At 35.5% G+C, this 25453-nt stretch overlaps 1 protein-coding gene across 1 annotated transcript in view; it reads right to left on the reverse strand.

Annotated features, from left to right (window-relative positions):
• Nucleotides 1–25453, reverse strand: part of RPAP2 (RNA polymerase II associated protein 2) — a 65696-nt gene that overhangs the window by 29757 nt on the left and 10486 nt on the right. Inside the window, exons 7-12 of the mRNA XM_012730032.1 lie at nucleotides 19743–19813; nucleotides 14986–15021; nucleotides 11453–12386; nucleotides 8551–8633; nucleotides 5676–5756; nucleotides 848–916 (exon numbers count right to left, since the gene is read on the reverse strand). Coding sequence (XP_012585486.1) covers nucleotides 848–916; nucleotides 5676–5756; nucleotides 8551–8633; nucleotides 11453–12386; nucleotides 14986–15021; nucleotides 19743–19813 — 1274 coding nt within the window. The remainder of the gene's footprint in view (nucleotides 1–847; nucleotides 917–5675; nucleotides 5757–8550; nucleotides 8634–11452; nucleotides 12387–14985; nucleotides 15022–19742; nucleotides 19814–25453) is intronic.

Here is a 25453-nt window from a genome sequence, read left to right on the forward strand (position 1 = left end):
GAGGTGACCCACATGGGGCTGCAGACCTCTCCTGACCCGCCTGCTGCTCCCCTCAGCAGTGTACTTCGTCAGTCAGCCTGTTCTGCTCCCCTCTCTGTCTCTGGTGAATCCTCTCACCCCTGGCACCTCAGGCCTGTACCCCAGTTCTGTATGCACAAATAAATAAATCTTTAAAAAAAAAAAACATAAAATGGAAATACTTAAAATAAACTGGAAATACTGTATAACCTAGCAATCCCACTCTTGGGCATCTATCCAATCAATGTTCAACCCCAAAACTGATATGCTTTATATAAGGTTTACTGCGGCGCTATTTATAATAACTGGGACAAAGAAATTACCTATATTCCCACTGAAAGAGAACTGGATCAAGAATGTGGTATATCCACACAATGAACCATTTTTCAAGCATTAACAATATATGAAATCTTGCATTTGGAACAAAATGGAAGGAGTTCAATGGAATATTGTACAATAAAGCAAGTCAAAATGACAAAAATACTGAACATTTACACAGTGGATGACATGACAAATACTTAAAAAAAACAATGGATGTTAATAAAAGGAGTTGAGTTTCTGAGACTAAAAGGAAGGCAGAGGGAGAAAGGGTTTTTGGGGATATAAGAGAGGGTAGTTGGGAAAAAAAATAAAAGATGGTATAATGCAAAATGATTATAACCTATCAAAACACTACATTTCACTTCACATGAAAATTATTTCATGATATGGAAAAGACAAATAAGCCATAGAACAAAGGTATAAGAAAGTTTACAAAATCAACAAATAACTTTCCCTAATCAAAACTCTTCAGATTTAGCACAGAGTTAAAATCTGAAAGTGTACTTACAGTGACAGCAACACCAGAGCAATTAAGGTCCACTCTGCCGGTTTGTGTATGATATTTCTGTTCGTTAATCTGAAAGACAGTTAAAATTTGGTAAGTTAACCTAATTTTATATAAAATTAGATTCATGACATGTGTGAAATTGCATCATTTAAAAATTTTAAAATTTGGTAAAAAAGAGTCAATAGTATAACAACATCACTAATTTATCAGGGAAATGCAAATCAAAACCACAATGAGCAAAAACCTCCACACCAGTGAGAACTACTATTAAACTATTAAAAAACAGGGTTCTCCCTGCTCGTGCAGGTGTTAAAGATACAACACTATCAATCTATCACTAGCCACTGCAACATGAGTTCCCTACTGGACCAGGGAACTGACCCACATGGAGCAGCAGACTTCACCTATGTCACCTGCTGCTTCTCCCCCTGCAGTGTATTTCAGTAGATCTGCCTGTTCTGCTTCCCATTCTGTCTGTAATGAATCCTCTTATCCTACACACTTCTGGCATACACCCAAGTTCTTCTATGTATAACTAAATAAATCTTTAAAAAAAAATCTGGGCCTTCCCTGGCAACGGGTTAGGATGAAGCACTACAAGCTGGCCACAGCCACTTCAGTGCCAGTTTGATCCCTGCCCTGGAGGTGACCCACACGGCACAGCAGACCTCTCCTGACCTGCCCACTGCTCCCCTTAGCAGTGTATTTCAGTGGCTCTACCTGTCTGCTGCCCACTCTGCCTCTGGTGAATCCTCTCACCGCCCCTGTACCTCTGGCCTGGACTCCAATTCTCTATGCATAAATAAGTAATATTAGAAAACAACCAACTTGGACAGTGGTATCAAACTTGAAATAACTAAAATCATAAAACATACTGATAGTAATAACGCAGTTATAGCCTAACATTTCTAATGGGTTTCTAGTAAATTAAGAGAACCTCAGAATTTTTTTTAAACTTTTTTTTTATAAGTTAGAGCTAATGAAAAATAACTAGGAAATGTAGTAAATGTAAACTAAATAACTTTTTAATCTAAATGTGCAGGGCAAAGAAAAAATACAAAATTCTATCTATTGTTCAAAATCAACAGGTTTTATTCTAGTATCTTTGAGATGTTTTCAGTGATTTTACCAGTTTGCTTAGAATGGTGATTAAATAAAACACTGTCTTCAAGAAACTGGCAAGTCCTTTAAAAATCAATGAGACAGGCCCTCCTTGGTGGCACAACAAGTTAAAGCACAACACTATGAAGCTTTCCAAAGCCACTGCAGTGCAGCATTTAGTTCAATTCACTGTCAGGGAGGTGACTCACATGGCTCAGCAGACCTCTCCTGACCCACCCACTGCTCCCCTCAGAAGTGTATTTCAGTAGTTCTGCTTCCCACTCTATCTCTGGTGAACCCACTCACCCCTCAAACCTCTGGTCTGTACCCCCATTCTTGTAAGCATAAATAAATATTAAAAAAAAAAATCAATGAGACAGTACCATCTGGCTTTCATATTCCCTTGGCTAACCTTTCTGCTAATATGATGATTCACATTCTAATCAATCCTGAAAAAACCCCTAACATCAGCGCTTCCACATTGTGCATACCTACAGAAGCTTTATCACTCAAACAGTTGTAAAAAACTCACTTTTTCCTTTGAGGCATATTCCTGTGATAGGTATAAGAGGGAGCACCTAAATTACAACTCTCTCTCTTCATCATTAATAGGCACACAGAGCTGGGCTTTAGTCTTGGTATCTAGCCCAAATCTTCTTTTAGGCAATGCATTCATTAGTTTTCAAAAGGTCTAAGTCAATCGAAGCATCTTTTCTGGTTTTCCTAAACTTGTGTGGTCATATCTTGTGATTCCATTCTCCATGCAATAAAGAATGATCACATCAGCTAGACTTACTGGTTATTACCTAAACATTTTCAAATTTAAACATTACAGATGAAATAGGGTGACAATGCCATGTACTTAATTTTATGTGTTTTATTAGTCAGTAGAAGATGTAGTTGTGAAAATTTTATGTTAATAACAATTAGTAAAAATCTTTAATTATATAGTAATAGGTTTATATTTAATACAAATACTAAATACATTACTTTTTTAATGTATCTTTGAAAAATGTTTCATATAAAAATAAGATTACATTTTATTGTAATTTCATCTTTCAGAATGGATTACATAGCAAGATTCAAAAAAAAATTAAAGAAAGTAACAAGAATGGTATTTAAATTTTATTTATGTCAAGTCATAAATCTTTCAAGAAAAAACAGTAACACTGTCACCTCAAAATGAGAGTTGGAAAAAAATCTTAATTATGTAAACAGATATATAAAAGTCAAAATATGATCTTTCATTAGAGATTGAAATAAAGAAATGTTGAAACTGGTACTCCAACCACATTTTGCTTAATTAAACTTTAAAAGATTACAAGATTGTATTAAAACAATTCTACTAATTTGAGTCTATGAAGGCTTCATATTTAAAGTGTCAAAAATGATCTTTTTATTGCTGTAGATTTGCATTCAACGCCAAAAAAAAAAGAATATAAATAATTGGGACTGTTCAAACTATAAAGCTTCTGCACAGCAAAAGAAACTATCATTAAAACAAAGACACCCTACCAAATAGGAGAAAATCTTTGCATACCATATATCCAATAAAGGGCTGATATCCAAGATTTATAAGGAGCTCATACAACTCAACAAAAAGAGAATTACTAATCCAATAAAAAAAATGGGCAGAAAAGCTAAATAGGCACTTCTCCAAAGAAGAGACAGATAGCCAAAGGCAAATGATTGTTATCACTTATCATTAGGGAAATGCAAATCAAAGCCATGAGATAACACATGTGAAAATGGCCCATATGCAAAAGGCCACAAGTGATGGTGAGGATATGATGGTGGAAAAGAACTCTATACACTGCTGGTGGGAACGTAGACTGGTCTGGCCCTTATGGAAAACAGTATGGAGCTATCTCAAAGTATTTAAAATGGATCCACTGTATGACTCAGAAATTCTACTCCCAGGTTATCTAACCAAAGAATACAGCAGCACTACTTTGATGGATATATGCACACCTATAGTCACTGCAGCACTACTTACAATAGCTAAGCTATGGAAACCACCAAAACGTCAAAATACAGATGAGTGGGTCAAAAAGAAGTGTTATGTACACACAATGGACTACTACTCAGCTATCAAGAGAGATAAACTCTTGCAACAACATAGATAGAAATGGAGGGGATTATACTCAGCAAAATAAGTCACAAGGAGAACAGGTAACAGATAGTGTCACATACATTCCACTTACTTAGAGCAAGAATAATAACGGGTGAAGTTAAACCAGTATAAAGACTAGAAATTTGACTGTAGGACTGAGGTTATTAGAAGGGGAGGAGAGGAGAAAGCAAAATGGGGAGGATGCACAGTGGACTATAATAGACTATGGGTGTTTTGATGGTGGGTGTGGTGTATAACAACACCTGAAGGGGAAGATCCTATACCTCTCAATCACAAACCTCAACAAAAATTAAATACAGGGTGGCACAACAGGTTAAAACACAGCACTATGAAGCTATCTGCAGCACTGCAGCATGAGCTATCTGCCCTGCCACAAAGGTGACCCACATGGAGCAGACCTTTCCTGATCTCAGCCACTGCTCCCATCTCAGCAGTGTATTTCAGCGGATCTGCCTATTCTCTCCACTCTGTCTCTGGTAAATCCTCTCACCCCTGCACCTCTGGCCTGTACCCCAGTTTTTATATGCATACTCTTAAAAAAAATTAAATACAGTATTAATCATGAAAAAAAGTATCTTTTTCAGTTACCGAAGATGAATTTTGAGAGTGGTGTAAACTATGACCTCTACCTTGTTCCACCTATACTTTATTGAAAATGTTTTCCTGAATTACTGTGTGGCACAGCAAAAGTTTAATGATGCTTTTAAATGTGTTAGTTGAAAGTGAATGTCAATTTGGTACAGTACAGTGACTGCCAAAGAAATGTAATAGCTCATAATGCCAAAAAATTGTTCCTGTACTATCATTTTAAACTTTTAAGTCTTACACTGCTGTTGACAATAAATTACAGTAATTAATTTTTTTGATGATTCTGCTACCTTAGAAGTTCATTCCATGTTGGTACTTCCTAGCTTCTTTAATTTTAGCATTTGGCCAAAATGTTTATTTTATACAATACATCTCTACTAATAAGGTATTTAGAGGCCGTCTTCCCCTATGCTTCTTAGTAAAGAACCTGGTCTTAGCCTGATTGAATATTTACTTTGATAATTAAAAAAAAAAAAATCAGTTGCTCTATTCATAACTGATATTCTCTATACTACCTTTCTTTGTACTCTGCCATTTCAGTCTCTCCCACACCTCTCAATATTAAATTTACTACTTTTTCTGCTCTTCACTGTCCAGATTTTCTTCTAACAAGAGAGTTCTTCCTTGAGGATGAACACTGTGGCTTCTTCTGCACTGTCCTTAGTGCCTAGCACAATGTTGGTCAGGTGATATTTACTGATTCACTAAAACCCAAGACACTACTGGTCAATGTTTTTTGTGCCTCAGATTATCATTTTCCATCTTCAGGCATTTCCATAAATAAACTATTCAAAGCTAGTAATACCGAGGTTTGAGCAAATAAAGGCTACAATTAACAAAAAATAAGTAATGCTGTTGAGTGGAGAAAAAAAGGCACTACATGTAGATGAAAGGCACTGGATGGAGAGTGTCACTTTCTTCACGCCTTAGTCTAACTATGGATTCTTCAGGGCTATCACACTAAGTCAAAATAAGTGAAGGAAAAATCACAATATTAATACTAACCTGAATGTTCTAACAAGTTCTTTAAGTTGTGTGTAAATATCTCCTGGTGTTATCTGAAGAGGCCCTAGAAGTCCAGGCAATCTGAAAATTAAAAATTAATTTTTAAAATATAATTTACTCATATAGATAAATTACTTGTGTAAACATTTTATACTATCCCATACTTAATTTTGTATTCCATGCTACAGTGTGAAGCATGGAAATGCAAGAATATCAGCGTGACTACTATCTATTATGTTCTTATCTTTCGTTATTTTTGTTTTAGTTTTTTAATCTCTTTACTTTCAAGTATTAGGTAAATGTGAAGAATGCAAGGTCAGATAAATTACCCTACAACAGTCCTATTAAATCCTTATGGTAGAAGTAGAAACAGGAACATTTCTGGAGAGAAGTTTGACAGTATAAACATGTTAAATGTGGTTACTTCTTTATCAACAGTTTCACAATAAAAAACTACACTAAAGAATAAATCAGGTAAACATAATAAAAGATTGGAGAAATATTTTTAACAATGAAAAACTGGAAATGAATGCCCATTGTAGGTCACTGGTTAAATTATGACATACCCATGTAATAGAATGTAAAAAATATTTTAAAAGTATAAGCTGAATCTTTTTTAATATGGAAAAATATAATAAATGTTAAGATGTTAATGCTAAGACAAAATATATAATGCTATTGTATGAAATTCATAATGTAGCAAACACTTCATTTCTTCTGGGTTCATAGTGTAAGAGAGGAAACCAAAAGGGATGAATATATATACACCATGTATATCACATATGCATCAGGGATGAACATCAAAATAGAAATTATTGAGGTGATGGGATTATTGGTTATTCAACCATGTACCAAAATAGAATAGTAATAATAACCTCATCTATCTATTCCTAGGTTCCACTTCTAATATTCTGTTATATTTACCTAATTTTTCCTTCCTTTCTCCCTTTTTGCAGTAATATTTTCAAGTAAATCCCTGATATCATGTTATTTGACCCCTATTTCCTTATTATCTCTAAATACAGTAGCATTTTCTTATGTAACTTCAGTAAAATCACCAGCTAACCAAATTAATAACTGTTGCTGAAGGGGTGAGAGAGGGATGAAAAAGCCCAGAAATACACACATATTTTAATGGCATTATAATTTCTATGTATGCTGACATCAATATAATTTGTAGAAAGGGGACTTGCAAATTTAACAGAAAAACTGTAAAACTTTTATTTGAGCATCCCAAGAAGTTTCCTATATTAAAGAAAAATGTCTCTTTTGCTATACTAATGAAACCACATTTTCTGATTTTTGTAAATAAGAAAATTTCCAAATTATTAGGAATTTGGTAATAAAAATCACTTTTTTAAAAATAAATACTGAGTTTTTTTTTATCTAATGAAATGACAGACTTTAGTGGATTATACTTGGGCATATACAGAATAGAGTACTTAAAAACTACCATTCTGAAACTTATTTTGAAGTCTTGTTTTAAATTTACAACTGGGTACTAACATTAACTAAAAAGTCTAGAAAACTATTTTCATATAAATCCCTATCTACTGACTACATACCAATATAAACAATCCATTCCAACTTTCAAAATCTGTGCAACTAAAACAAGTATGGATCTAGATTCTTGTCCCATAAGTATGAGAGTGTATCACTTACACTGTGTCCTAAACTAACAGTTAACAGAAACAAATACAAAGTATGAGGAGCAGGTAAAAGGCAATATAATAGTTATAATATATTAAGACTTCAACAGGGCCCTCCCTGGTGGCACAATGGGTTAGGGCACAGCACTGTAAACTAGCTGTAGCTGCTTCAGTGCGAGTTTGATCCCCAGCCCTGGAGGTGATCCACATGGTGCAGCAGACCTCTCCTGTCTTGCCCACTGCTCCCCTCAGCAATTGTACTTCACCCATCTGCTTGTTCTGCTCCCCACTCTGTCTCTGTACCTGCTTTTGGTCTGTACCCCTCTCATAGCCTCTCATAGCCCCTGTACCTGCTTTTGGCCTGTACCCCAGCTCTGCATGCATAAATAAGTCTTTAAAAAAGAAAGACTTCAACGAATAACATGCACTCACTAAATAACATAAAATAATATAAAATTTAGACTTAATCACCTCAAAATATTTCAACTTTCAGAAAATGTATTTTAAAAAATTTTTGAACTATTACAAAACCTCTCTATAAGTGCAACATCTTAAACAATATGAAAACACCTTCCTATCTTTACTGCTAAAGAGAGAAAATGTAAGTTGAAAAGTTCAAGACAGCTCTGACACCCTCAGAAAAAAAGATTTTCAAGCACCTTTTGAAAGAGAAACTAAGACTGCAATTTTAAAATGTCATTTATGACTAGGCTAATTACAAGAAAAATAATTTCCACCACGGAAAGCTTAAAACTGGAGTGAAAAGTTGAGTTGAACAAAAATCAAGTTGCTGAGTGTGACATGTATCTGAATATGCACACAAAGGAGTGCATAGACCATTACTACTTTACCAAGTTTTATTCACATGTGAAACTAATGTGACACATTTACCACAAGTCAGTATTTAAATGAGTTCAGTTTGATATTTTTTTTCTGTTTTCACTGATTTATTATTTTTTCCTTAATTTATTAAGTGGAAGTGAGGTACTCTGGTTTTCTACTTCCATATTGTCAATTTTCCTCTTATGTGTCTGTGCTTCTACATAAAACATGATATTCCTTGGTTAAATATCCTAAAAATCTAGATTTCTCAAGAAATTCATGTCAACTTTAAACAGTATTTTTCAAATGTTCAAAATTCAAGGATAATATATATAAATTATGAACCCATAACTGCCAAGTTAGTTTAAAAATACTGTAACAGTAAAACGACAATTCATACTTACACTTTACTCAATTTTTCAAGTACAATGCGTTTTCTGATCTGGTTCTGAGAACTTGAGTCTATCAGTGGAAAGGTGGGATCATGCTGAATCACATTTTTGAACAAAACAAAAAGCAATAAATATACATTCTTTCTTTGACAAGAATAATAAACATTAAAACACAAAAGTTTAGATGTATGATACATCAGAATAAAAACCAGATTTGAGAAGTAGAAGATTTAAATTTGAATAAGCACTCAGTCATTACACTGATGTGAATCTGTTGATCCTCTGTCCTTTCTAAACTGCTTTATCTTTATAGTAAGGCTACTAATGCCTTCTTTATTAAATGAAAACATAGGTGGAGTGAAGAACTTCATAAACTTCTAAGTGCTATTTTGGAGTATTCTAAGCTATTATTTCTTCAGCTATTGTTTTTTTCCAACTCCTCCTTTCCTCTCTACCTAGTACTCTATTACAGAGGTAGCTATCTTTTTCTCTGTGACTTCTTAAGTCTCGTTATTTTGTGTTTTGCATTATATGTGGGAGTGGGTGTTGCTGGAAGTTGTGTACAAATTTCTGGATATTTACCAAACCAGTATTCATTTTCACTCTTTTATTAAACTTATACATTGATTTCCTACTTATCAATAACACATTTTTCAGTCTGAGAGTTTTTATTTCATTGCAAAAATCAATCTAGGATTTTTAGTTCTCTGTTGAAATTTTCAATCTTGTCATTTAATCTGAATATATTCAGCATAGTTACATTAAATAAGCTGATAGTGTCATTATCTCAATTTCCTTAGAGGCTGATTTCTATGGGCTAGTGTTTGAGATTTTTATCATATTGTCTTTTTTATTGTTTTATTATGATATAGCAAACATTGTATATGAAAAATTACAGAGATAACTTGAGACCTAGACTGATGTTATCTTTCTCTAGCATGGATTTATGTTTGCCTCTGGCAGATAATTTGTAGCAGTCCCAAATCAATTAGCCCAATCAGGGGTTCAGATGATTTAAAAGCGGGTTTTAGTGACCCTGTTAAGAGCCAGCCTTAGTATGGTCATTCTAAGGTGTGTGGAAGGGTTGCCAATATCCTTTCCTTCTTGGCACACCCCAAACTTGAATGTTTATTAGAAAAGAATGCTGAGGTTCTCAGTATCTAAACTGCCTCTGCTAGAATTAGTCAGTGCTTTCTCTAGAGTTGCCTTGTCCAGAATCTCAGGCCCCAATTCTTACTGCTTTCAAAAAAGCTGGGTTTTTTTCCCTATCTTTTTCATTTTCAGCAGGAGAGGTGGCTTGGGTTATCTTGTGTCCAGTTTCTAGAAGTAGAATTTCCCATAATATATTTATATTCTAATTTTAATCCTCGAGTCACCTACTTTTGAATAGCCAAATGAAATGCAAGCATATTAGAAAACAAACATATAGAAGAGAAAGATGTATATAAGAATGTTCGTAATAACAGAGTTCATAATAGCCTCAGACAAAAAATAGCCTAGGTTCTCTTTAACATAAATTGTGGTCTATTTATATAAAAGAGTATTATGCAATGAATGAACTATAGCTATATGCAATATAAATTACTTCCAAACATAATGTGTTACATGAGATAGATTAGAAATCAAAGAAACTATGCAAATCCATATACTCATAGTTCAAGACAAAATTCATCTATATTATAATAATCTTAATTTTGGAATGAGATAATGGTTAGGAAGAGACAAAGTTGAGGTTTCTAGTTTACTCAAATTTTGGGGCCTGGGTGGAGATCACAGAAATACATTCATTTGTGATTCAGTGAGCTATGAACATGATATGTATGTTACATAAGAGGGAACAGTCATATCTCAGGGATTAAAGTTTATAAGCACAAAATTGGCAAAACAAGTGATCTACTAAGGTAGGTTTATAGCAGTTAAGTGACAGGTCAGGGTTTTACCACAATGAATATAAAAGTTAATGGATTCTATCTAATAGGCAGTTGAAGTGATTTTCAATATAGTGCTGGAATAGATAACATTTCTTAAATATCTCAATTTTTACTATATTTCCACTTTCACTCTCTTGATAAATCTTCAAATGTATTCTTAAATTCTGAGCCACACTTACTCAGAAATCTTTAGTAGCAAAGATTTGTGGTAAAAACGTTATCAGCTACTCCTGTTCACACCAAATGACTTCATTTCCCAGACTACACAGCAACCAAAATTGGTACTAGAAATACTGAAAGTCCCTAAATCACAGTGGCATATACTCAGTATCTTCATATAACAAAGTAATGCCAGGCCCTGAGATATATGTTTTACATATATTATCTATAAAGCTCATAACAATGACCAAGAGAAGCTATTTATAGTACCATTTAAATGTGAGTGATTAGACCCAAGAGACTAACTTTCCATGTATCTAGTCAACGAGAACAGATATTCAAAGCTAAATCTACCTGATATGCTCTTTTCTTTTTCTCCTAGGTTTATTATTTCTTAATAAGTCCTCTTTACTAGATCATTGTCATTTATATTTTAAATATCCAGACATTTATTATTCAGTTAACAAATCTACTATATATATATATATATATATATATATATATATATATATATATATATGGTCCTATTGGAAATTAAACAGATACACATCCTATGTAGAGATCTGAAAGGATATATATATATATATATATATATATTTATAGATCTGAAAGGATATATATATTTATATATCAACAAATAAAAATAGCCTCCTTCAGAGACTCTAGGTATTATATATAGGACTAGATTTTTAAAATCTAGAAACTTTGTCCCATAATTATTACTATTTCTATAGTAGAGAGAAATTTTATACTTATGAACATTTTCGGGGGCAAACTTCAGCTTACTTGAAAAATAGTTATCCCAATTTATCACTAAGACATACCTTTTCTGAGTTTTGTGATTTGGTGTTTTCTTCATTCAATACATATTGTCCTCTATAAAACTCCCTGATCCTCAGATTTAATGTTTCAGTTTCTTTTTTCAAGTTTTCATAACTTGGCAGTGGTTTAATAGCTGTATCGGAGGCTTTAAAAGGTAAAGACTCATCCAAGCTGTTCAGAGATTCCTTCAAGGCAGGGGAATGACTATCGAAGTCAGAGTTTACATCATCTTCATCAAGTTCTTCTTTAACTAGAGGGGCTGAAGAGGGTGCCAGACACACAAAAGCATAATTTTGGCCATGCAAAAACCTCAAAGTTTCTTCTGTTTTCCACTCAATCAAAGTCTCCTTCAGGGCTTTCAGTAAGTTTTTCTTTGCAACTTCAGGACACACCTGCAATGAACTAAAAGCTACCCTAGAAACTTGATTTGATCTGGCAAATTTCCTCTTAAAATGCTCAGCACTTTTCTTACTTATACCTACTAGTGTTATTTTTGAACTATTGTATTTATTTTCAGAAATTTCTGAAGCTTCTAATTTTTCTTGCAAAAGATTATGTGAAGAAATCTGACTATTTACTTTCTGCAAGGGAAATTCGTAAGTAGCTGCTTTTTCTGGACTGTCTAGCCTGCAATTATCTAACTGCTCAGTGACACCTACTATTGTCTGTTCTTTGTCTTCACAGTTGGAGTTAGCTTTTTGACTTGCTTTCTTTATCATTATGCCTTTTTTGTGCAGCTGTGGCTTAATACACATTGCATTTGGTCTGTTTCCTGCTCGAATGGAAGAAACAAAGTCTTGTTCATTATCACTGCTACTGTCACTATGAGTGTTAGAAGAAGTAGAATCATAATGCTTCACAAAATGGCCAAAATTGTCGATATCTGATGTTTCAATGGCCTTCGTGCATAACTGTACTTCTTCTCCAGAATGGCCACTGTAGAAGGAAGGAAAAAAAAAACTGTAACAGAAAAGCAAAATGTCTTAAGAGTATTTGTATTTTGTAATTTTTTCAAGGTAATTTTTATTCCCATAATCAATAAACATGGATACACACACACACACATACTCTCTCTCTCAGATAGCTATAATTCTGTAATTTCTCTATATTTTATTTGAAATGGTTCTCCCATTGTCTTTTTCCCCAAATATTTTAAGTTTCAAAGAGCTTATAGGAAAAAAAATGATAATTTTATTGCATTATTTTGGTTTTTGCTTAGTCTATTTCTGTGACTTTTACATATTCTTTTGGAAAAAAAGGTTATCTTTTGAAAATCTCATTACTGGCTTCTCAAAAAACTATATTACAGGAACTCTATTTAGGTTCTGAAAGATAAAAAGATATTTAAACATTTTCCAATTGTGGTTGATAATTTAACAGAAAATTCCATATATGAAGTAAAAAAACTGAAGTTATAGTGGAAAAGACAGTTGGCAAATCAACAATTATCAGTGCAAGATATTTACATTTCAAAACTCAGTTACAATAGAATACTACTAATAAAAGATGTATTTCTGCCTTTGACTATGTTTTTTTAATTTTCAGATTAGGTTTAAAAAAGTTAATTATGGCCCTCCCTGGTGGCGCAGCGGGTTAAAGCACAGCACTGAGAAGCTAAAGCCACTTTTGCATGAGTTCGATTCCCGCCTGCCCTGGAGGTGACCACATGGAGCGGCAGGCCTCTCCTGGCGCACCCACTGCTCCCCTCAGCAGTGTACTTTGTAGATCTGCCTGTTCTGCTTTCCACTCTGTGTCTAGTGAAGCCTCTCATCACCCGTGAGCCTCTGGCCTGCACCCCATTTCTGTATGAACAAATAAATCTTTAAAAAAAAAAGTTAATTATGAAAGTGTATAAGGAAAATTTAGGCTTCACTTTATTTACAAATTGAGATAGGTGAGTTGTTACTTTAAAAAAAAAAAAACAAACTTATTTATGCATCCAGAACTGGGGTACAGGCCACACATGCAGGGGCAGTGAGAGGATTCAGCAGAGACAGAGTGGGGAGTAGAACAGGCTGACTGACTACAAAGTACACTGCTGAGGGGAGCAGGGGGTGGGTCAGAAGCCTGCCACTCCACGTTGGCCAGCTCCCTGGCCAGGAATTAACTCATGCTGAAGCAGCTTTAGCTTCGTAGTGCTGTGCTTTAACCTGCTGCACCACCAGGGAGGGCCCCGAGTAGTTACTCTTAAACAAATACAGATAACCAGAACTTTTAAAAGATCAGGATGAGCAGGATTCTGGATCAAGAAGCACATGATGGGTTAATGGTGAAAGGAAATATGCAAACTGCTTACCATGCAATTTTTCTATAATACTGAAATTATTTCCCAAAAAAACCAACTAAATTTAAAAAGCAAAGCAATGCTATACCTTCCCTATAGTCCCAAAAAGGACAGCATGCTGGGGGTGGAGAGGGAAATCCTAAAAGAACAACTGGGGGCATCCCTGGAGGCCTTTGGGTTAAGTCTCAGTGCTATCATTGTTATGACGTGAGTCTGATTCCTGGCCTAGGAGCTGACCCACATAAGGTGCAAAAGACCTCTCCTATTTTGCCCACTGCAAAGCATTGTGAAACTCATCCCCAAGCAATCTGGCTTAATCTCTCTCTTACTCAAAATTTATTCATTTTGGGGCCTCCTTGGTGGCTCAGGGGTTAAAATCTCAGTGTATATCAGTAGATCTACCTGTTCTACTCCCCCTGTATCTCTGGTGAATCCTCTTACACCCCCTGCCACTTCTGGCCCACACACTCATATGCATAAGTAACTAAAAAATCTTTAAAGATGAAAAACAGTTAAAACTAAGGTTGTACATGGGAATGGAGAAAAGACGATAAATTTTTTTGGTATTAGATGTCATTTTTTAGTTAAGAATCTAGTTTTAATAGCCATGGTCTGTCACTTGTCTCTGAAGTAAACAAATTTATTTTTAAAAAAATCAGAACAATTCAACTTTCATATACTTTGAAGTATAAATTATAAACATATATATCAATGAATAATCTCTCACGTGTGCCCAATGTCATGTAACTGAGGTAGTAATTAGCAAGTTTACTTTGGAAGATAAAATGGTATATTTTGAGAGATGGTTGTGGTTGGGTAAACAACACAAATTTAGGGAAAAAAATGACAACTTGAGATTTCATTAGTACGTCAGACACGCTTTCAAATATATGACACATTGCTTTGAAATCCTGTAAAAAAGACTACAAAAACCTTTCAGCAAATGTAATTGGTATAACCTAGTTGACAAAGAAGGACAGTATTGTAAGGACAGTGTTTGTATATTTCAACACATTCAATTAGATTTTCTTGATAGGAACAGCTGTACATAAATCACACAAGACAAAACCATCATCTTACCAACACAAAAGAAAAAGCTGTACAAGGCAAATATTTCATTGTGTGGGCTAGAATGGGCACTTACATAATGCATTAGCACAGGAAGTTCAAGAGCTCATACCACCTGGTTTACTCTTAATGTGTCTATTAACATGAATATATAGAAGGTAGGTGATACTGATTCAATCATACCTTTGTCCTTCCTGTAGCAACTGAAAATCAGGATGCCTGTAACAAAAACATAAGACAGAAAGTTGAAGAAAACTGATAGGTAAAATGCTTTCTATAATGGATAGAAATATAATTTAAAAGAATTAGTTCCTATAAAAACTTTTTAAAGAAAAATTTAAAGGGCAAAGCACTGTGAAACTCATCTCCAAGCAATCTGGCTTAATCTCTCTCTTACTCAAAATTGATTCATTGTGGGGCCTCCTTGGTGGCTCAGGGGTTAAAATCTCAGTATTATCAAGCTAGCACCAGCCACTGTGGCAGGAGTTTGATTACCCTCCCTGGCAAGGAGCTGACCCACATGGCTGCCCTCAGCAGTGCATTTCAGTAGATTCACCTGTGCTGCTGCCTGTCTCTGGTGAATCCTCTCACCCCCCACACCTCTGGCCTGTACCCTAGTTCTTGTAGACAAAAATAAATATTTTTTGGGTCTTCCTTGGTGGTACAAGGGGTTAAAGCACAGCACTATGAAACCATTTGTAGCCACTGCAGCGCAAGTTTAATCCCTAGCCAGGGAGCTGACCCACATGGCATGGCAGACCTCTCCTGTCCAGCCCGTTGCTCCCCTCAGCAGTATATTTTAGTTAATCTGCCTGTTCTGCTCCCCTCTCTGACTCTGGTGAATCCTCTCACCCCCCGCCACCTCTGGCCTGTACCCTAACTAATTCTTGTATGCATAAATAAATCCTTTTTTAAAAATAAAATCTTTAAAAAACTTTTATTCATTTTATATTCCACAAGTCCAATAATTCTCCCAAACCTTATTAAAGTGAATCACTCCTTTCTCTAAATCCCAAAGTTGTCACTGTCCCTACAGTTTATATTAATCATGTATTCCTTGATGACTTAATACTAAATATTTAAACATCTTACTTTTCATAATTTGAGTCTAATTTAACTACTGATACAAACTCCTTGAAGCCAGAGATTATAGGCTATGATTCTCTTGTATTTCCTTAATATTGTTAATTAGAATTTTTGCTCTAATTTCTGAGCAAGCAGTGTATAGATATGAGTTATGTACAGAACAAGTAACTTAACTGTAGGAACAACTATGCTACGCATACCAGAAATAGCCTGGCCGGGAGTCATGGACATTAAAACGGGGCAGGGCTCTAGACAGACAAATATAAAGAGGAACAAACAGCAAATGAATCCAAGAAGAAAACTGTAAAACATTTGTGAAGTGACTCACATAAAGTACCTTCTAAAGACTACAAAACAGATACAAAAAGGAAGTAAATAAATGGAATAGTATTCACGTTCATGGATTGGAAGACTAGAGTGTTAAAATGTCAATTCTTCTTAACTTAACCTACGGTTTTATTCAATTCCAGTCAAAATCCCTACAAGTCATTTTGTGGCTACTAAAAAACTGATTCTAAAATTTTTATGGAGAGGCAAAAGACCCAAAATAGCAAACAGAGTATTGAAGAAACAAAGTTGGAGGACTGGTACTTTCTGACTTTAAGACTTACTATAAAATTACAGTAATTAGAATATTATACTGTGGTACTAGAAAGATCGATAGATCAATGGAATATGATAACAAGCCCAGAAATAGATCCACATGAATATAATCAACTGATCTCTGACAAAGGAGCAAAATAATTCATGAAAAAAATAGTGCTGGAACAACTACACATTAACATGCAAAAACATCAATTTAGACACTGACTTTTTATTCTTCACAAAAACTAATTTTAAATGGATCAAAATGCAAAACTTATAAAACTCCTAGAAGATAACAGAGGAAACCTAGATGACTGTAGATGTAACACCAAAAGCATAATCAATGAAAGAACTGTTAAATTGGACTTCATTAAAATTAAAAATATCTACTCTATAGATCTGAATACTTGTGTCCTCCCCCAGTATCTATTTGCTACATCCAAATTTCCAGTATCTTAAGATGTATCTGGAGGTAGGGCCTCCTTTGGAGGTGATTAGGTCCTCATGAATGGAGTTAGTATCTTGATTAAAGAGACCCCTCCTCAGTCTACCAAGTTAAGTTACAGTTCTAAGTCCACAACCCAGATGTGGATCCCAGATATAAAAGCATCCTAATCTCATACTCCTAGCCTTCATGACTGTAAGAAAGAAATTCTTGTTTATAAGCCACCCAGTTTGTGGTATTTTATTATAGCAGACTGAGACATGGGTCAAAGATTTTGACATCTTACCAAAGAAAATATACTGATGGCAAATAAGTATATGAAAATGTTCCTAGCCACTAGACTACTAAGGACCACACGAAAAGATGTTCCACCACACATGTGGTCAAAAAATGCAAATTAAAACAACAAAACATCTTTAAAACTATATGCCTATCAGATTGGCCAAAATCCCTAACACTGACATTATCAAATACTGGTGAGGGTGATGAGCCACAGGTATGCTCAATGTTTGTGTGAGCACTTAATGGTATAGCCACCTGGGAGGGCAGGTTGATGATTTCTCACAAAACACACACTTACCTATAATGCAGAAATTGCGCTATATGGTATTTATTCATAAGAGCTGAAAAACTATGTCCAAACAAAAACCTGCACATGGATGTTTGTAGCAGCTTTATTCATAACTGCCAAAACTTGGAAGGAACCAAGATGTGGTAAAATTATGGACACAGTAAAACATTCAGGAGTTATGGAGAGGGAAATACCTGAGTACAGAGGATTTTTTAGTGCTGTAAAACTGTTCTGTATAATAGAGTAATGCTAGATGCAAATCATTATTTTATCAAACCCTACAGAACATAAAACACCAAAAGTGAACCTTAATGTAAACTACAGACTTTTGGTGATGGTGTGTTAAGGTAGGCTCAACTCAAACAAATGTACCATTTTGGCAGAAGATGTTGATAATGGGGGGAGGTTATGCAATTGTGGGAATATGTAGGAAATTTCTGTTTTCCTTTCCATTTTAATGGAAATCCAAAACTGCTTCAAAAAATAAAACCTATGAATAAATTTAAAAAGTAAACATAGCACTAGGTATGCACTAAAAAGAAGCTAAGGCACTGAACATAAAAGGACTGTAGTGAAGACCATGTCGTCGGAAAACGTTTTTCAATTTTAAAAAGTCAAGCTAAATGGATAGATGAAACCAGTAGTGAGTGAGGACATTTAAAGGCTGTCAAAATGCCAGCATGGTAACACTTTTCTATCTAACTATACATCACTGTATCAACCATAGACAACTACTGCCTATATAGTCCATTCATCTTTTGTTCAGTCTCAAGTACACATGGTACTGCACAGTGTGACTCTCCTGCCAATCTTCTCCTTAGCTCTGGGAGGCACTGTTAACTGATTAAGGTCTTCTTTCCCATTAAAGTCTTTCTCAATATCACATATCAGGAAGCAGATACAATTATACCAGTATTTGTTATCCTAACTTGAAAGACTTCCCTGTTGTTTCAGTTTCATGAATTTCCAAGACCAACAAATTATTTTGAAGGAAAAAACAAAATAATGCAATGGAAAGTTGCATGAGAGCAAAAATTTAATCATTTCTTTTCTTTTTTAGTCCTTCAGTTAATCAAGGGATATCCTTGCTCAATAATCCCACTTATTCTGTTTACCGTACTTCTTCCCACTTGTTAAAATTCTAGTCATAGATGCTATTTTGGTTTGCTGTTGCTCAAAGAAAACAAATGACATTGCATCACTTGGTGATTAGTCTTGATTGTTCCAGGGGATAATTATAACTCCCATTAAACTTTTTTGGCCTAAATAATTGCTTACTTAAAAAGAGTATTTATGCATACAGAATTAGGGTACAGGCCAGAGGTGCAGGGGCGGTGAGAGGATTCACCAGAGACAGTGGGGTGAAGAACAGGCCGACTGAGGAAATACACTGCTGAGGGGAGCAGCTCTGACAGGTCAGGAGAGGTCTGCCGCACCATGTGAATCACCTCCAGGGCGGGTGGGAATAGAACTCATGCTGAAGTGGCATTAGCTTCTTAGTGCTGTGATTTAACCTGCTGTGCCACCAGGAGGGCCAATAATTGCTACTTTTACAACAAAGTGTTTTATGCTTGTTGCCTACTTCTACCCTACCACTTCCACTTGTAGTTATCCTAAACCACATTCCCACCTAAGTCTTTTCGCCTAAATTATCAGAGTTCAGTGCTGCCTATTATTTGGTTCTACACCAGGGTCTGAGTATCACTGTAGAGGAGGAAGTGTGTAGATACATGAATCTCAGCTGGATTCTTACACTCAATGGTTAATCCACAAGCATAAGAATATGTACTGTGATCCAACAAATTCTTTCAAAAATGTAATTCTGGGTCCTCCCTGGTGGTGCAGCGGGTTAAAGCACAGCACTGAGAAGCTAAAGCCACTTCTGCATGAGTTCAATTCACGCCTGTCTCGGAAGTGACCACATGGGGTGGCAGACCTCTCCTGACCCGCCCGCTGCTCCCGTCAGCAGTGTACTTTGTCGATCTGCCTGTTCTGCTCTCTACTCTGTCTCTGGTGAAACCTCTCGCCACCCCTGAGCCTCTGGCCTGTACCCCAGTTCTGTATGTACAAATAAATAAATCTTAAAAAAAAAATGTAATTTTGTACTAGTACAGTGTATGTGTGGATTATGTTTGTGCATTAAATAATAGAAAAAAATAGGTTCCTATTCTCAAGGGATCATACTATTTAGTGTGAAAAAAACGTGTGGTCCAAAAAAGTTTTACAAACTTAATCCTCATAAATATGATATACTTTATGATCGCTGTGTTACAGACAAAAACACTTGAATACTCAGAGTAAGTAAATCGTTGAAAGTCACCCAGCTAGTAAGTGGAAAAGCCAGTAATTCTATTAGACAGTATGGGTCATAAGAACTATACTGTTGCATCATAGAATGCAAAATTGTGTGGTACATATCATGAGAGAGCTGTTACAGGAAATTAGAGAAGCTGAGCAATGAAGAAAAGCTTCAGATTCAGTTGGACCTTTTCATGTATACAGTCCTTTCTCCTTTTCTTGTAAGGCTTCTTTAAAGAAATCTGCATTTGTCATTTTTCAATTCCGTATCTCCTATTCAGTCATCAACCCACTGCCTCCTGGAACCTGTGTGTATTACACTCTACTGAAAACGGCTCTTGCTAACATCACCAGTTATCATGGGACTGATAAATGGATGTTTTTCAAGAGTTCTTATTTTTCCTTCCACCCTCCCCCCGCCAACACACACACCAAGTTTTCAGTGGGTAACTCACTAAAACTAAGCCTGAGCCTTACTTCCACTGTCTGAGTAAAATATTTTCCTAGGGATGCTATAGAGACTGGCTTAAATGAAAGTTTAGCTAAAATGCTAATGGTCTCACTTGACAACTTTACTCAATAATATCAGCAAAAGCATAGAAAAAAAAAGATGACAAATGTGGGAAGGTAAATATGATAAAAGATTATGGAAGAAAGAATCTGGGATTATTTGAGAGAACAATACTGTAACTTCTGAATGCAGACTTCAAGAAAACAAATGTAATGAGGGTCTGCAAATCTAGAAGAATAGAGCTAAGGTAGAGAGGAGGTCAAAATGAGGTCACAAAGCACACGCAGGAGTAGTAACTGTAGATGAGATAGAGCCTGTGGTCAGAGACGGGAAGCTCGTATTTAAAGATCTTGGAGACAAAATAGTTCCAAATAAGAATCAAGTTAAAAAAAAAATGAAGTTTAAACGTAACTCAGTCAAGGAGTAATCAATGTTAGCATTAGTCTAAGTCTTGAATATAATCCAAGGCAGTTTTATGAGAAATTGCTGAAAACTTGGAGTATTTGAGAAAAACATTAAGACTTAAAAAAGAAAACTGAATCTCTAAAGAATCCAAGGGGAAAATAAGTGTATTGCCTACCATATACCAAGTGGGCTTTTTAAAAATTGTGTAATAAACACCCAAACATAAAATTTACCATCTAAGCCATTTTCCACTACAGTGCAGTGACATTAAGCCATCTCCTGAACTTTTTTCATCTTCCTATACTTTCTGCTAGGTACTTTTTAAATTTTACTTCATTTATTCCTCAGGTAACTTATTTTTATGGCGAGAAGCTGAACACAGAAAAGCCAACTGACATCCTAAGGTTACTACAGCTAACAAGCAGTAAATCTATGATGTAAACTTAGGTCTTTCAAAGTCCAAGTTCTTTCGGGGCCTCCTGGGTAGCCTAAACTCATCTCAGTGTGATCACTGCAGTGGCCTGAGTTCAATCTCTGGTTAGGGAGCGAACCCACAGCAAACCTCTCTTGTCTGACCTACTGCTCCCCTTAGCAGTGTATTTCAGTCAATCTGCCTGCTTTGCTCCCCACTCTGTCTCTGGTGCTACCTCTCACCTATCCAGCTCCCTGACACACACATACCTCTGGCCTACACCCTACCTCTTCTACACACACAAAAAAGAAAAACAGAAGTTATGAGGATACCATCTTTGGTTTAACCCTCTCCTAGGAAAATCAATATACTATACAAATTACTGTTTTCCTCTCCTTTGTTTCATTTTTCTGATTTTAAGTAAAGAAGGTAAGGAAAACAACAATGAACAGTGTCTCTACGTATTTCATGAGTGTCCTGAATACCCTCCTTGATTCCCAAGCTATGAGATGGAGACTGGTACCTGACACTAAAACTAGATATGAATATAAGGCATTAGTTGAAAGGGTCAATATTAAATTGCAGAATGTTTTTACTATGTGTTTGAGAAAGGATAAGACATTAAGTCATGTTGTTCTTTATTTTCTATCCTTTAAGTAAAATTCAAAAGCTTTTAAGTAAAAATGCCACAACTTGGCCCTCCCTGGTGGTGCAGCAGGTCAAAGTGCAGCAATGCGAGCTAGGTGCAGCCGCTTCAGTGCCAGTTCGACCCCCACCCCAGAGGTGACCACTTGACCCAGCAGACCTCTCCTGACCCACCCGCTGCTTCCCTCAGCAGTGTACTGATCTACCTGTTGTGCTCACCACTCTCTGGTGAATCCTCTCACCGCCCCTGCACCTCTGACCTATACCCCAGTTCTCTATGCATAAATATATTTTTAAAAGATGTCCTAACTCTGCTCTACGTATTTTGCATTTACTTCAAAGCTGATGTTGCCCTAGTGATAATTCTCAATAACATAAACTCAATTTTAAAAACAAAAATAAGTAATAACCTTAGTTAAAACATAACTTCACAAAAACTCAAACTGGTTCTTCACATTTTCATAAAAATACAAATTGGTCTATTAATTGTAGCTTTAGTAAACCGAAATGCCAAAAAAACTTGTGTGTGTATTTACCTGTATTAGTATGCATGTATATATGTTGCTTAAAGTGTATTACATGTAAACTAACAGAAAGCATCAGATTAGTTTCCCTTGTGGTAGAAATTTTTCAAATATAATTTAAGGCATGCAGAATATAACCTGCTTCAGAAAGTTTCTATTCTTTATGCCAAGCAACTGAGGTGACTGTTCAGGAAGAGGTTATTGAAGTTGTTCTGCAGAGGTTTTTGGCTTCCGCACCTCTGAGATTCTACTGTTTATTGCCAAGAAGCATGTGTGAAAATCCCCTACTCTGGGCCACATGATGGCGCTTTTAGCTCTGTCAGCATTAACCATTCACCTGAATTTGATCTTTTAAATCATAGTTTTTATTTAAACATTTGTCCTTCCTCCTTCCTTAACTCCTGATTTTGTAGGTTACAGATTCATGACTTTCCTTCTTCAAAGACTTCTTGGAGTTGACAGTCAGCCAAACAGGATTTATAAATATAATTATTTGACTATCTAAAGGAGCAATGTCTCAGCAACAAAACTATATGTGGTCTATTTCTGGTTAACAAATGGGGGGAAATTTCTAACTCACAATGAGAAACATCATAATGCGTCACAGTTCAGGCCATTTAGGTCATTGATTTGACTCTGATAGGATGCCAGATATTGTTTTATGCCTTAACAAAAACGAGGGACTAGGAAACCATTGAGGCCTTTTTTGACTAAAGCTTTGACAGAAGTATGGAAGTAGAATTCATAAACTTGTCTAAACTTTTCTTAAATCTACGTATTTGTAACAATGAGGTAGTGAGCTTGCTGTGGTGGAAGATAGTATCTTACAAATTTTAAGGGACACACAATAGGTTGTAGTATTTTCAGAACCAAGTGATCTCTATCAGATTCATAACATTAAAAGAAGACCAAACTGAATCAATTTCAAAATTCAATTATTTTCAAATGGTGTGCCTGAAGATGTCAACTTCAAGTTGTCCCACACACAATATAAAATATTCCTGGCTTTTCATAATTTAAAAACTTTAATCTGATCTTTTATCAGCCTTCATTTGATCTTTTATCAGCCTACATCTTTATTTAGTAACTTTTCTATTAAATTCTTAAATGAAACAGACTTCCCAATAAGGAATTTAAATTTCCCTAGTTTCATATTAAATTTTAATTTTTACCATTTTTATAAGTAAAACATTTATCTAAAAAATTTTCACAACAGTAGCAGTGACTGAGAAATGAAAAACATTAGAACTAAAGAGAATTAAGAAGTTAAATGCTATTTTATACTTTACAAATGAGGAGACTGAGTTTTATTGTGGACAACAAACTTTCCTGCAATAAAACAACTAAAATCTGAGTTAGAATCAACAAATCAGTGTTCTTAAAATTGCAAACCAGAACTAACCAATTAAGTGGGCCACTACCAGAACTAAACAACAACAACAAAAAGTAGAAAATATTTAAAGCTTTTCATGTATTGAGAATAAGAAATTTCATAAAAACTTTTGTTTCAGTTATATATGTTTGGACCATATTGTAAAATGCATTTATACAGTGGTCAAATATTTTAAAAGTTACTACAATAAAACATCTAATTATATGAGTGGATTTTAAAATTCTTATTTAAAAACTATAGTTATTAAAATTACAATGATGCAATTTATTACTTATTATGAATACTTACTTTAAGCTAATAAAAACCTCTGCATTAATACTAATTTTTTTCCTTAAAAGACAGATTCTGAATGTTATGTGCCATAGCATATGTGAACAAACTTAATTTTCATTATCACATTTCTGTAGAATTTATATGAGCAACAGCTAGACAAGGTTTTTAAAAAAATACTGAATTGGAGAATTGGGGTTAGCATGTTAAACAAAATATTCTTTGTGAAAAAACAGTGACCTCTAGTGGGTTCACTAAAGAAACTTTAAATCCTCAAGGAATTACTAAATCCACTAAGAGGTTTTGAAGCAGATAGGAGCTAAATGAGTAGGCTAAATTTAAGCAGAGAAGCTAGCTTTGGAAGTAAAGTTAAGGATAACTTCAGAAAGTATGATCTAACAGGGCTTCCTTGGTGGCAGTCTCAGCACTATGAAGCTACCTGCAGCATGAGTTCCATCCCTGGCTAGAGAGCTACACACATGTTGCAGCAGACCTCTCCTGTCTCACCTGCTGCTCCCCTCTGCCTGTTATGCTCCCGCTTTGTCTGTGGTGAATCCTCTCATTTCCCGGATCCTCTGGTCTGCAACCCAGTTCTTGTATGCATAAATAAATAAAATAAATCTTAAAAAAATATATGGTCTGGCCTTCCCTGGTGGCGCAGTGGGTTAAAGCACAGCACAAAGAAGCTTAAGCCAATTCTGCATGAGTTCGATTCCCGCCTGCTCTAGAGAAGAGTCACATGGTGCGGCAGACCTCTCCTGACCCGCCCGCTGCTCCCCTCAGCAGTGTACTTCGTCGATCTGCCTGTTCTGCTCCCTGCTCTGTCTCTGGTGAATCCTCTCACCCTCCTCATCTCTGGCCTGTACCCCAATTCTGTACAAATAAATAAATAAATCTTCAAAAAAAAATATATGGTCTAACAATAGGGAATGGAATATGTTGCTATTGGAGGGCTGAAGAGGCTATGAGCAGCTCTAGTGAAATAATTAGGAAAGAATGATCATTTAAAAAGTGCTGTCAGGGCCCTCCCTGGTGGCGCAAGGGGCTAAAGGATGGCACTATGAAGCTATCACAGCCACTGCAGCACAAGTTTGATCCCCAGCCACTTAGGTGACCCACATGGCATGGAAGACCTCTCCTGACCATCCCCTTGCTCCCCTCAGCAGTGTATTTCAGTATATCTGCCTGCTCTGTGAAACCTCTCACACCCCACACCTCTGGCTTATACCCCAGTTCTTGTGTGCATAAATCTTTAAACATTTTTTTTGAATAAAAAAGGTGCTGTCAAAATAAACTGTTATAAAAAAAAAAAGGTGCTGTCAACTTTCCACTCATTTTTAACAGTGCTAAAACCCTTTGTCCTCTACAAAAGAAATTCAACAGGTTAGTAAAGAAATGATGAATATCTTAGTCTCTATTATGCTTGACTCCATTAACAAAGACCAGTGGGTACTATGTTTTACATATTCTCAAGTACACAAAGATGGATCAAGCAGGTAAGAATGT

This window comes from Condylura cristata, unplaced genomic scaffold (genome assembly GCF_000260355.1).
Source record: "Condylura cristata isolate star-nosed mole 26May11 unplaced genomic scaffold, ConCri1.0 scaffold00026, whole genome shotgun sequence".
Taxonomy (NCBI): Eukaryota; Metazoa; Chordata; class Mammalia; order Eulipotyphla; family Talpidae; genus Condylura; species Condylura cristata.